The sequence below is a fragment of the Pan paniscus genome, chromosome 11 (assembly GCF_029289425.2).
Source record: "Pan paniscus chromosome 11, NHGRI_mPanPan1-v2.0_pri, whole genome shotgun sequence".
Taxonomy (NCBI): domain Eukaryota; kingdom Metazoa; phylum Chordata; class Mammalia; order Primates; family Hominidae; genus Pan; species Pan paniscus.
In genome coordinates, this window is record NC_073260.2 from 14,634,493 (window position 1) to 14,649,185 (window position 14,693).

General features: G+C 39.3%; 1 protein-coding gene across 7 annotated transcripts in view; it reads left to right on the top strand.

Moving 5' to 3' along the window:
- The window catches only part of NR6A1 (nuclear receptor subfamily 6 group A member 1), a 254,041-nt gene that overhangs the window by 50,362 nt on the left and 188,986 nt on the right, over positions 1 to 14,693 (top strand). For 2 of the 7 annotated variants that reach the window (XM_055117620.2, XM_055117619.2), the window contains exon 3: positions 5,419 to 5,463. The exons of the other annotated variants lie outside the window; for them this stretch is intronic. In XM_055117620.2, the coding sequence (XP_054973595.1) occupies positions 5,419 to 5,463 (45 nt within the window). The remainder of the gene's footprint in view (positions 1 to 5,418; positions 5,464 to 14,693) is intronic. 7 annotated transcript variants of the gene reach the window in all.

A 14,693-nucleotide genomic window follows, 5' to 3' on the forward strand; every position in this document is an offset into this window, starting at 1 on the left:
TTGGTCAAAAGCAAGGTCTTACAGAAAGCATACTGAAGAAAAAGTTTGTAGAATTTAAAATCTGACTATTACCATGGATTCCTGTTTACTCAGACTTTAAAAAATAAAGTATATTCTAATGATCAAGGACCTATATAAATGATATAGCATATATATAATGTGTATAATAAATAGTATGTATTAATATATAGTATATGTCACTATATGTAATATAGTGTGTATGTATATATATTTATATGAGTATTTTAAAAGAGACTTGAAAGTTAAGTGCTGGGTGTGGTGGGTCACACCTGTAATCCTAGCACTTTGGGAGGCCAAGGTGGACAGATTATTTTGAGCCTAGGAGTTTGAGACCAGCCTGGACAACATGATGAAACCCCGACTCTAGGCGTGTACCTGTAGTCCCAGTTACTTGGGAGGCTGAGGTGGGAGGATCACCTGAGGCCCTGGAGGTTGAGGCTGCAGTGAACCAAGAGATTGCACCACTGCATTCTAGCCTGGGTGTCGGGAGTGAGACCCTGTCTCAGAAAAAAAGTAAATTAAATTTTGGTATATCTTGCCATATTGGTAGATGCCCACCAAGGAGAGTTCTACATGTGTTGGTGGGATGAACAGGCAAGATGAAAAAACAAGATAAAAAATAGGCAAGATAAAAAGAAAGCCTGGCACCACGAACTTGCTCTGGCTTTGCATTCAACTGTCATGTGACTGGGGATCCCAAAGATATTTTTTTGTGGATTCTTCCAGCTACAAAAGAGAAATGTGTACATCTCAGCTAGCGTACCCTAAAATTCCAGTATTCTGTCACATGTCCTAATGGATTTATTCCTAGTTGTCAAGCTATGTGTCACAATTTTTGGTCTCAGAAAGTAGTTTATATAAGCCCAAATGTCTGCAGAGAGTGAACTTAAGACTGAATGTTACAGATGAAGGAAGAAAAGGAAATTACCATTTACTTGTGTATTTGGTATTCCTTGTGTGCCAGGCACTTTGCGTATATTCAGTAAGTGTGAGAAGGATTATAGCATGTAAAATGATCTGATTTTAAGTTTGACTTGGTAATAGTTCATTTAACGCACTTATTGTTCTTTTCTCCCTCCCTACTTTGGGTGCTAAGCTGAGACATAGTTCTTGCCCAGAAAGGACTCTGGTTTAATCAGGAAGGCAGACACAAAATATGATGTGGCTTTTACCACATAATAGTAAGGATAGCTAATATTTACTATGCACAGAATGTTTCACATGCATTTTTTATTAAGCATTCATAAGATTTGTTTAAAAAGATACAATCCCCATTTTACAGATGAGAACTATGAGGCCTGAAGAGATTAAATGACTCACCCCAAAGTACCTAGTGAAGTATCTGAGACTTCAGAGCCCCTGCTTTATTAAATAATTAATTTCTATCCTGTCTCTAGCTGTCTTGATTGTGACAGATCTCAAATGCTGATGGTGGAAGACTTTAAGGCAGTGTAATGATTTATAACATATATAATCAGGGTTTTTGTGTAAAAGAATGAAGACTATTTTTGAAGTGTCATCTGGGCCTCTTCTGCGTGTATTAGGGTGGTTTTGGACACAAAGTAGGAGGATTCATTGTGGAATAGGTTCCCGAGTTGTCTTCTGTGGCTCAGATTCAGGATTATTCCACTATTTTTCAAGTAAGTTCTTTCCTGAAGCAACTTAAGATAGTTCACAAATCTCCCTTGTTTCCTCCCTTTATGTCCCTTTTTCTCTACAACACTGTTAGTGATTTTGCTATGTCACATTCATAACAGTTCCGAGTGCCTGCTTCCAAAGCTTCAGTTGATTCTGTGGCATTGCTGCTAGATCAAGCCTTCTGAATGTGGTCTTTTGCTGAGGAGTTCCCTTCTGATAAAGATTCTTTTGATCAGGGTAGGGGTGGTATGAGATCCAGAGCTTAGGGTGAACTCTCATCCCCTTGACCTCTGCCCCTATTTGAGTTTATACTGACTTGGTAGGGACTCCCTATGGAGCCGAGAGTTTAGCACTTGTTTACAGTTGATGAAAAGATAGTTGCATTCAAAGGCGGTTGTTGGGTCCTTGGATAGTCTTGGATGTCTGCCACTATCTCTGGTGGGTGAAGGGATTGCTTGAATATCTAAGTCTGGAGATTTTAATGAATGACTAAGAAGGAATGAGAAGAAATTCTGAGGCTAGTTAGGTTCTGCAGTTGTTCTTTCCATGGGAGCAATATTGCAGTAACATTTTCAGATGAGACAAAGACTTTTAATAAACATTTGTTTTATTTTATTAAAAAAAAGCTGAAAGGGGTTGCTTAAATTCAGTGCTTGATAACAAGGGAATACATGGGAATTCTTCTCTTCCTTTTTTGAACTCTTGCCAAAGAGAAAACCTTCTGTGTTAGGGAAACGTATCAGTAGTGGGGGGATACCCTAGATTAAAGCCACTGTCTTCAAAGTTGTACATAGTTTTACAAATTAACTTTTTTTTTCTAAATATCTCACATATTCTAAGCATGCTGAGGCTATAATAACTCAGTTCTAACTGAGGCCCTTTCTGGGTACTCTTTGGTCAACCGGGACCACTCTTTGCCTCTTTACCCGAAGCTACTTTGTTTTTGTTTTATTTTGGTCCAGTATTTGTCACAGATATGATCTGAAAGAAAAGATAAGCCTCTCTCTTTGAAGAGAGCCGACAGTCATTGTGAACCAAAATTGAATGTGCTTTGTTGGTAAGCATAAGAAAATCAAAACTGCAAAATAAGATTCAAAGTGAAAATACAGTGTTAAAGATCTTTTTCATCTGTTAGTACAAAATTCCATGTCCTAAGTGTAGTCTGCCCTATAGATGTATTTTGTTTGACTTCCAGGATGTTTAAATAAAATCATGTTAGTTGTCAACATTTAAAATGTTCAAGATGGCCGGGCGTGGTGGCTCCCGCCTGTAATCCTAGCACTTTGGGAGGCTGAGGTGGGTGGATCACCTGAGGTCAGGAGTTCAAGACCAGCCTGGCCAACATGGTGAAACCCCGTCTCCACTAAAAATACAAAATTACCTGGGCGTGGTGGCGCATGCTTGTAATCCCAGCTACTTGGGAGGCTGATGGAGGCAGGAGAATTGCTTGAACCCTGGAGGTGGAGGCCGCAGTGAGCCGAGATTGCGTCATTGCACTCTAGCCTGGGTGACAAGAGCAAAACTGCATTTCAAAAAAACCCAAAAACGTTCAAGAGTTTCAAAAAACTTTGGATTTCTGGCTTTCTTGATAAATTGTAATATCTAACATTGAGCTCAGATTTTTATATGGCACCTCTTGGCTGGAACAGAGTAGTGGCTGCCTTCTTTATATGGATTGGACACACGGTCTTTTGTCACCCAGGCTGGAGTGCAATGGTGCGATCATGGCTCACTGCAGCCTCGACCTCCTGGGCTCAAGCAGTTCTTCTCACCTCAGTCTCCCGAGTAGCTGGGACTATAGGCGCGCATTACCGCGGTGGGCTAATCTTTGTGTTTTTTTGTAGAGGTGGGGTTTCACCAGGTTGCTCAGGCTGGTTTCCAACTCCTAGACTCAAGCAATCCGCGCACCTCAGCTTCAGAGTGCTGAGATTACAGGTGTGAGCCACTGTGCTCAGCCTGCTGCCTTCTTTAAATGAGCGTATACTCTTAGGTTTTCACAGAACCTTGGTGGCCTCCTTTACCCATTTATGTTTCCTGTTAGTCTTCTGTAGGCATTTGAGTTTTCAGCTCCTACATTAAATAATTTTTAGGGATGATGAGAGTGTGGGAAAATGGGAACTCTTAAAAATGTAATCTGATACCTATTAAAACTGATAATGTGCAGGTTAATTTTTCAGACTTGGCAGTTTAAAATTTAAAAATATAAAATTTAAAATTACAGGCCAGGCGAGGTAGCTCACTCCTGTCATCCCAGCACTTTGTGGATCCCTTGAGCTCAGGTGTTTGAGACCAGCCTGGGCAACATGGCAAAACCTCATCTCTACAAAATATACAAAAATTAGCTGGGTGTGGCGGCACATGTCTGTAGTCCCAGCTACTTGGGAGGATCACTTGGTCCTGGGAGGTCGAGGCTACAGTGAGTTGTGATCGCACCACTGCACTCCAGCCTGGGCAACAGAGTGAGACCCTGTCTCCACCCTCCCCGCCACAAAAGAAAACTTAGGTTGAACAATTCATACGTCTAGGAATTTATCCTAAATACTTGACAGTTATGAAAAATGTATGTTTACAGATGCTGCTTTTAGCATTTATAATAGTAAAAAAAATTGGATAACCAGGCGTGCTGGTGCATGCCTGTCATCCCAGCTACTGGGGATGCTGAGGTGGGAGGATCACTTGAGCCCAGGAGGTGGAGGCTGCAGTGAGCCAAGATCGTGCCACTGTACTCCAGCCTGGGCAGCAGAACGAGACCCTGTCTTTAAAAAAAAAAAAAAAAACAAGAAGGTAACAATTTAAGTTTAATAGGGGACTCGATAAATGGATTGTGGTTATTCATGCAGTAGGATGCTGTAGACTTAAGGAGAAGGCAAATTTTTAGTCTGGAAGGTGATACAATTTTAATAGTGGTGTTTTTGGGAAAGTGAGATTACAGGGTATCTTTCGTTATCTCTGAGTTTTCTGTTTTTAAGAACATCACATTATTAAGAAAAAAGACATGCATTTAAAAAATTCTCTCTCATTTTAGCTGCCAGATTTCCATGGCTATTCTGCCAAATTGAGCCAGTAGGTTCTAGCTTCCACTTAAAGCACAGATTTTACATTCAGAATTCTCTTATCTTGAAATTGTTCTAAGGAAGGGGGAATCAGAGTCCTCAAGTAGCAGGAACCATCTTTGAAGTCTGAGAATAAAGTAAAAGACTTCTACAGCATTTTCAGGCTTCTACTTGCAACCCTGCTTCCATTCACTAGTAAAGCCATCAGAATTTGCCTCCTTTTCAGTGTCAGGCTTGAGGCTTGAGCCAGCACTATTGATAATGGAGGGAGCTTCTTATATAAATTGGGCTATCCTGACAGTTGCAGGGATACCTGCTGAAAGCGACCCTAATGAAATGCATGGGTGCATGGTACAGTGGAAAAAACATGAGTGAAAGTTAGCATCCTGGCCTTCCTGCTTTCTTGCTGAGTAGCATAGGCAACGTGTGAAGCTCAGTTTGTTCATCTTTGAAACAGTAGTAATTCTTGTTAAATGTTGTTTTAAAAAATAAATGAGATAATATACATGAATTGCCCAGCAGTTAGCTGCTCTAGTCCTGCATGTTTCTCTTTTGTGGAAATACAAGACAAAAGTTTCTAATTTCTTTTTGTTAATATTTGATGAGCATTTACTGTATGTTAATGACTTTAAAACATTTATCTCATTTACTCTTCCTGGCAGCTCTACAAGGTTATTCTCAACTCTTGTTCTCCCCCATTTTACAGATGAGGAAACTGACAGTTTAACACTTGGCCAAGGTCACACAGCTGGTAAGTGGCAGAGATGAACCCTGTGTGATCCCAAAGCCCATGTCCTTATCTTTTTAAAATTGAGGCATGACTTACATGCAATGAAACGCATAGATCTAAAGTGTGAAGGTTAAGCATTTTTATAAATGTGTGCACCCTAGTAATCCACATTCTATCAAGATACAGAACATTTCCATCCCTTCAGAAAATTCCCTTTTACTTTTCCCAGTCCATCCCACTACTCTACCCCAAAAAGCAATAACTTCTGGTTTCCATCATGATAGATTAGTTGTGCCTGTTTTCTAAAATGTCATGTATATACAGTCATACAATATGTGCTCTTTCGTGCTTGTTTCAGCATGATGTTTGAGACTCATCTATGTGTTGCTGGTGTTAGTAGTTCATTTCTTTTTATTGTTGAGGAGTATTCCTTTGACCGTACCATAGTTTATTTACCTGTTGATACCTGGGCTGCTTCTAATTTTTGGTTATTATGAATAAAGCAGCTATAAAATTTCTTGTATAAGGTTTTTATGGACCTGTGTTTTTATTTCTCTTAGTCATACATCTAGGAATTACTGGGTGATATGGTATATGTTAAACTTTTTTTGAAATTTCCAAACAGATTTCCCAAATGTTCATACATCTTAGTTCCAGTAGTATATGAGTTTCAGTTCCACATCTTTGCAAGCATTTGTTATTGCTAGTTTTTAAAATTTTAGTCACTCTAGTGAGCATTGTAATAGGATTGATGTGGTTTAAACTTGCATTTCTTGATGACTAATAATATTGGTCACGTTTTCATGTACTTATTGGTCATTCATGTGTCATCTCTTAAAAGTGTTCAAATCTTTTGGTAAATTCATGTGGCTGAGTGCAGTGGCTCACGCCTGTAATATCAGCACTTGGAGAGGCCAAGGCAGGTGGATTGCTTGAGCCCAGGAGTTCGAGACCAGTGTGGGCAAGGCAACATGGCGAAACCCCGTCTCTACTAAAAATACAAAAATTAGCTGGGTGTGGTGGTGCCTGCCTGTAATCCCAGCTACTCAGGAGGCTGTGGCACAAGAACTGCTTGAACCTGAAAGGTGGAGGTTGCAGTGAGCCAAGATTGCACCACTGCATTGCAGCCTGGATGACAGAACGGGACTTGGTCTCAAAAAACATAAATAAATAAAAAAGAAATTCATGTGTTTTGTTCAACTGTCGAGTGGTGGGTGTTTGTTATTCTACATATAACATATAAGTCCGTCAGATATGTGTTGTAAATATTTTCTCCTAGTCTGTGGCTCCTTTTTACTTTTTAACATGTTTTGTGAGGTACAGAACTTTAAAATTTTTATGAAGTCCAATTTATTAATTTATGATTAACATTTTCTGTGCCCTCTCTACAAATCTTGGCCTAACCTGAGATTGCAGAGATATGCTATATTTTCTACTAGAAACAGTATTATTTTAGCTTTTACATCTATGTCTATAATGGATCTCAAATTTGTTTTTTCTGTATTATGAGGTAGGAATGAAAGTCTTTTTAATATGAATATTCATTTGTTTGGCACCATTTGTTGAAAAGGCTTTCTTCATTACATTTTATTTTTTTGAGACAGGGCCTCACTCTGCTGCCCAGGCTGGAGTACAGTAGCATGACCATGGCCCACTGCAGCCTCCTTTTCCTGGGGCCCAAGCAATCCTCCTGCCTCAGCCTCCCAAGTAGCTGGGACCACAGGTGCACAACCACCATGCCAGGCTAATTTTTAAATTTTTGGTAGAGACAGGGTTTCACTGTGTTGGTCAGGCTGGTCTCGAACTCCTGGCCTCAAGTAATCCTCCTGCCTCGGCCTCCCAAAGTGTTGGGATTTTAAGCATGAGCCACTGCACCTAGCTGTTGAATATTTTGATGCTCTTGCTGAAAAATAATTGTGAGTCTATTTATAGACCCTATATTCTCTTCTATTAATCTTTTTACCAATACCATAGTGTCTTGATTACTATAACTTTATAACAGATCTTGAAATCAGATAGAAGTAGTCCTCCAACTCCATCCTTCTTTTTCAAAGTTGTTTTGATTATTTGGCTATTGTAGTGTTTTTTTTTCCCCCCACTTCCATGTAAATTTCAGAATTAGCATATCAACTTTCTTTTTTCTTTTTTTAACAAAACTTGCTGAGATTTTGATTGAATTGTATTGACTCTGTCCATTTGGGAAGAGTGGTCAACTTAATAATATTGGGTTGCTTTTAAATTTTTTAAAATTTTATTTTGTTTTTTAGAGACTAGGTCTCACTCTGTTACTGAGGCTGGAGTACAGTGGTGCAATCCATAGCTCACTGCAGCCTCAAACTCCTGGTCTCAAGGGATTCTCTTGGCCTAGCCTCCAGAGTAGCTGGGACTACAGGTACTCACTGCTACATCTGGCCAATTTTCTAAAAATATATATATATTTTTGTAGAGACGGGGTCTCACTATGTTGTCCAGGCTGGTCTTAAACAGGGCCACAAGCTACCCTCTCACCTCAGCCTCCCAAAGCACTGAGTTTACAGGTGTGAGCCACCATACCCAGTCAATAATATTGAGTCTTGAGTCTTCTTTTTTTTTTTTTTCTGAGATGGAGTCTCACTCACTCTGTCACCAGGCTGGAATGCAGTGGCACGGTCTTGGCTCACTGCAACCTCTGCCTCCCGGGTTCAAGTGATTCTCCTGCCTCAGCCTCCCGAGTAGCTGGGACTACAGGTGTGCACCACCATGCCAAGCTAGTTTTTGTATTTTTAGTAGTGATGGGGTTTTACCATGTTGGTCAGGATGGTGTCGATCTCTTGACCTTGTGATCTGCCCGCCTCGGCCTCCGAAAGTGCTGGGATTACAGGCATGAGTCACCGTGCCCAGCCAATGTTGAGTCTTCTAATCCACGAAGTCAGTGTATCTTTCTCCTTATTTAGGTCATCTTTCTTTTTTCTTGTTAGTGTTTTAAAAAGTTTAGTGTTGAGATCTTATACATCTTTATCCTTAAGTATTTTGTTTTTTAATGTTATAGTAAATGATATTATTTTTAAATTTTATTTTCCAATTGTTGCTAGTATATGTAAATGCAGTTGATTTTTATGTATTTGTATCTTGTGACATTGTTAAATTTGTTAGTTCTAGTAACTTTAAAAAATAAATTTCTTGGGACTTTTTATGTGTACATCTGTGAATAAAGAGAGTTTACTTCTTCCTTTTTGATGTTTATGACTTATTTATTTTTCTTATTGCACTGGCTAAGATTTCCAGTACAATGATAGATAGAAATGGTGAGAATGATGTTCTCACCTTGTTCTTAATCTTAGGGGAAGGAGTTCAATTTCAGTATCAAGTATGATGACACCTCTATTGGGCTTTCTTTTATTTTGTAGAGTTCTGGTAAAATATACATGACGTAACATTTACCATCTTAACCATATTTAAATGTGCTGATCAGTGGCATTAAGTACATTCACACTGGTTGTGCAGCTATCACCAGCATCCATCCACATAACTCTTCTCATATTGCAAAACTGAAGCTCTGTACCCATTAACAATAACCATTCTCCCCTGCTCCTGGTAACCACCATTCTACTTTTTGTCTCTATGAATTTGTCTACTCTAGGTACCTCATTTAAGTGGAATCATGCAGTTTTGTCCTTTTGTAACTGGCTTATTTCCCTTAGCATAATGTGCCTAAAGTTTATCTATGTTGTATAGTGTTAGAATTTCCTTCATTTTTGAGGCTGAATAAGATTCCATTGCATGTATATACCACATTTTGTTGATCCATTCACCTATTGATGGACACTTGGGTTGCTTTCACCATTTGGTTATTGTGAATAATGCTGCTGTAAACATGAGTATACATGGGTGTCTCTCTTCAAGTCTCTACTTTCAATTCTTTGGGGTGTATACCTGGAAGTGGAATTGCTGGACCCTATGGTAATTCTGTTTTTAATTTTTCAGGAATCACCATACTGTTTTCCATAGCTGCCACACCACTTTACGTTCTCATCAGCAGTGCTCTAGGGTTCCAGTTTCTCCACATACTCACCAACACTTATTTACTGTGTTTTTGATAGTAGCTCTCCTAATGGTTGTGAGATAATATCTCATTGTGGCTTTGATTTGCATTTCCCTAATGATTAGTGATATTGAGCATCTTTTCATGTGCTTATTGACCATTTGTGTGTCTTCTTTGGAGAAATGTTTATTGAGGTCTTTTGCCTATTTAATTGGATTCTTTATGGGTTTTTGTTTCAGTTATACGAGTTCTTTCTGTGTTCTGTATATTAATCTCTTAACAGATACATGATTTGCAAATATTTTCATCCATTCTGCAGGTTGCTTTTTCATTCCGTTGTGTCCGTCGATGCACAAAAGTTTTACATTTTCATGTTATCGAGCAGTTTTTTCTTTTATTGCCTATGCTTTTTGTATTATATCCAATAAACCATTGCCAAACCCATTGTCATGAAGCTATCTCCTGTTTTTTTTTTCTAAAAGTTTTATAGTTTAGGGCTTATGTTTAAGTCTTTGATCGATTTTGAGTTAATTTTTGTGTATGGTATAAAGGTAAAGGCCAGCTTCATTTTTTTCTCATGTGGATATTATTTTATCAGTACCATGTGATTATTCTTTCTCTATTGAGTGGTCTTGGTAACCTTGACAAAAATTGTTTGACCATATATATGAGGGTTTAGTACTGGGCTCCCTATTTTATTCCATTGGTCTATGTCTGTCATTATGTTAATACCAGACTGTTTTGATTACTGTAGCTTTGTAATAAATTTTGAAATCAGGAAGCTATAGGGTTTTTGTAGATGCCCTTTATCAACTTGAGAAAATGCTGTTGCTAGTTTGCTAAGAGTTTTTTTTATCATGAGTGGTGGTGTTTTCAGATTAATAATTAATTACTAATCTGTAAATCAGTTACGTTTTCATACCAATTCTCCATCTAGATTGTTTAGACTTAATATGGTGGATTACACTGATTGAATTTTGAAACTCAGGCTAGCCTTTTAATCCTGAAATAGACCTCATGTGGTCAGTGATGTATTATAATTTTCCAGTGTTGCTGAATTCAACTTGGTAATATTTTGTTAATGGATTTTTGTGATTATGTGTAGAAGAGCCAAAACCTATGTTTTAATCTTGGTGCCATACTGCCTTCAAAAGACTTTTTTTTTTTTTTTTTTTTGAGACAGGGTCTTGTTCTGTCGCCCAGGCTGGAGTGCAGTGGCGTGATCTTGGCTCACTGCATCCTTCGCCTCCCAGGTTCAGGCGATTCTTGTGCCTTAGCCTCCTGAGTAGCTGGGACTACAGGCGTGTGTCACCTACCTGGCTAATTTTTGTATTTTTAGTAGAGAAGGGGTTTTGCCCTGTTGACCAGGCCGGTCTCCAGCTCCTGGCCTCAAGTGGTCCCCTTGCCTCGGCCTCCCAAAGTGCTGGGATTACAGGTGTGAGCCATTACACCCAGCCTCCAGAAGGCTTTTATTTTTCCTTAATTTCTCATTTTGGGCATATTCCCTTTTATTTGTTGAATCTGCATTAGTTTAATTTTTCGTGTAGTCATAAACCAACTAATAGGCTTTCTAGATGGGCGTAAGCACTCTCTCCTCCTCCTTCAGTTTTTAAGTCTCCATCTAGTGGTCTATTCTGGAAGCACAGAGGTGAGAACCTGTGTTAATGTATTGGTGGGTATGCCAGTTTTGTCCATTAGGTGGCAACAGGCCCTAACCAAAGAGGGAAGAGCACTCAGACTGAAAAATAGAAAACCTGTGCTTGCAAAACTCGGAACAAGATTTTCTGGTACAGCTAGGCTTCAGAATCTTGGAGAAGGGAGTTGTATACCCTTAGGTCATTCTAAGAGCATGTACAAAAACTCTAAAAATATATGGGGCCTATAGTCCCAGCTCCTCAGGAGGCTGAGGCAAGAGGATTTTTTGAGCTGCAGAGTTCAAGACCAGCCTGGGCAGCATAGTGAGACTCTGTATCTTAACAATAAAGACACATGGGAATTCATTTCCCTGTCTCACTTCTCTTGCCTCTCAAGCTTGAAAATCTTGACTTACTCAGTGGGTATCCAGTGGTCACTTTTCTTTGAACATTGGCAGTAGGAGGTAATAGGGACAGAAGGTTAAAGTAATAGAGTAGACCCTTAATGCAAGGGGATCTGAGTTTGGGGATGGGGTGAGAAGGATGTGCCTGAAACCTACTTTATTAATGATAAAAAGAAGAAATCTACTTGCAGAGAGATTTCAGGGAGAGGCATTAATGGCTCCTCGCCGTTTTTGGGTCTGACACTCCATTCCTTGGGCATGGATAAAGGAGTGTTTGTGAATGTTGTCTTAAGATGTGGCTTTTTTTTTTTTTTTTAAATGGAAATAGGAGAACAGATTTTCTTTGGCAAGGAATTGTTTAAGGCAGTGGTGAAGGAAGAAGATCAGTTAAGGGGGTGTGAGATTCCATGAAGTGGTGGATAGAATTTATAGGGCTGTGAAAATTAAGATAATGTTTGGGGAAGACCACTAGGGTGTAAACAGTGTGACCTGGCAGGCTAGAATAGATTGCTTGCTTATGGCAAAGATGCCAGTTTTTTTTTTTTTTTTTTTTAACCTTAGCTGACTTAGGCATGTAAAAATCTACTTAACTTGCATGTTCCTGCTTTCCGGTTCATAATTATTCATTGGCAGTGGACTATTATGTACAAATAGGCTTGGAGTAAGGATGATAGATGCGCTTTAACAATTGGGTATGGTTCATATTTGAAACATGACATATGCATGTCAAGATTTAATTACTGGAAAATTTCAAAATAAGGATACTGTTAATGTAATACCTATCATTATACACCACATGAATCAAACTAACTTGAAAATGATGATGCTGAATGAACTGTAATTGAAGAGTAAAGCAAAAATAGCAGCAATTGAAAACTACCACTAATTTCCTCAATAGTGATAATGGAGTTCTTCTGAGAACTGTAAGATTTCCAGCTGATCTTACGTGTGCAATTGCGGAAGGATCTTTGCAACTTTTCCACCCATTTTTGGCAACTAGGCTTAGTAGATTACTAGAGTCTCATTCGTTTATAAACATTGAATTGTATTAATAGTCACTTAACAAGTTACTTGCATGTAGCTTTTAATCATAGGCAGAAATAAACTGAACACCAGTCACTCATAAGATGGATGAATGTTGGATTAATTCACCAGGAAGATCCTTTATACCTTGAGAATCATGGGGCTAAGAGGTTGGGAAGGAGGAGGATAAGGTAGAAAAATAGCCTCAGGCTGAGGCTCATTGCAATGAACCTTTGATGCTAAATGTGAAATAGGGGGTGTTTTTTCTGTGACTTAAAGCAAAACCTCAACATTGTGTGTGTATGTTTGTGTGTGTGTTTCATTGTGTATTCACAGGTGTTTATAATAGTTCTGATACAGTTGGTAGGATTACTACATGTGGTCAGTTCTGTTGACAGAATTATTATTTGTGACTTTTAATAACCAAATGATTTTTTTAAGGAATTGTTTTTCTGTTACGTTGAATGGAGAAGTTCTATGTAATCGAGAAGGAAATAAAGTCCTTCATGTAATGATTTTGTGCAGAGACTTTTGTTGACTTGTTTCGTGTCTGATCATTTGGCCCCTCAGTTGTCCAGCATAACTAAGATGCAGTAAAAAACCAAGCCCTAAACATCATTTTCCATTTTCATCAAAATAATATTAATTATGGGATTGAGTGATTCTCTTTTCTCTGGAGTAGTTCAACGGCAAGGAACAGAAACACTCTCAAGCTAGTTTAAAATAGGGACATTGTTAGAAAGTACTGGGTTTCTTTTTTTTTTTTTTTCGAGATGGAATCTCACTTTGTTGCTCAGGCTGGAGTGCAGTGGCATGATCTTGGCTCACTGCAACCTCTGCCTCCTGGGTTCAGGCAAGGTTCAAGCGATTCTCCTGCCTCAGCCTCCGGAGTAGCTGGGGTTATAGGTGCCTGCCACCTTTCCCAGCTAATTTTTTGTATTTTTAGTAGAGACAGCGTTTCACCATGTTGGTCAGGCTGGTCTCGAACTCCTGACCTCAAGTGATCTGCCCGCCTTGGCCTCCCAAAGTGCTGAGATTACAGGTGTGAGCCAACCTACCTGGTGCAAAAGTATTTGTTTTCTCTTGGGGCTCAATGGCAGAGCATGCAATTGAATTTCATGAAGAACCAAGGCCAGGATTTCTTTTCCATCTCTCTGTGGCTATGTGGAGTCTCATTTCTGCTTTTTCTAGTGCCTCTGGTTGATAACTTCTTTAGACTGATATTCCTCGCTTCTGTGTCCATGATGGAAAATGGCTGCCCCTCCCCTCCCCTGGCATGTCACATAGCCTTCTAGCACCCATGCTTGACACAGACTAACTAAAGTATTTGTGTTCAAATTGTAAACACTTAGGAAGGAGTATAAGCCCAGATTGGATCAGGGTCCATTTGTCCTTTCAGGAGCTATGGTAAATTGACTATTCAGTAGAAGCTGTAGAAGTATTCTAAGGAGAATATAAATAGAACAGAGAAATTATCTGACATGATTACTTCAGTCAGGAAATAGGCAGGATGGAGATTCTGGAAACTGACTATGGAATCTGGTATTTGAGCCAGGACAATGAGCAGACAGGGAAAACTCAGGGGCATAGATTAATGGATTAATTAGGAATTATTTGCTGGGCCTGAGATGAGAGAGGATGGGGATCTGATAAATGCAGTGAGAATCCAGGTATTAATTGATACTTGACATTTGGCAAGTAGAAGAGAGATATATTCAGGTCACGCAGTTACTGGCTGTGGGTATAAGCTTTAAGACCCAGAGCTCTTGGTCTTGGAATGCTAATGACCAGATGGGCTGAGAGTTAAAACCTGGGCCAGTGGGAAAGGGACCCATGATAGCCATCAAGGCATGCTGATGGGCTTAATCATAGTGACCAAGGCCAGCTGTAATACTCAGTGTACTACTTTGCCTGGGACCTATATGAGTACCTAACTGGTGATAAAGTCTGAGATTGTGTACTTTTGCCCTAGTCATCATTGGCCCTGGGGCTTGTCCAGCTTATATATACACATGGAAGGCACTAAAGACTCCAGTAGTTATGGCTTTTGGGAAGAGAGAACTGAAAATAACTCTTTACAGTTTTGGGCTGTTGCTTTCTGGAACTGAAAATGATTCCATAATCCCAAGATGAGTTTATACCTCTGCCTTCCTCTGGAAGTTATCCCTC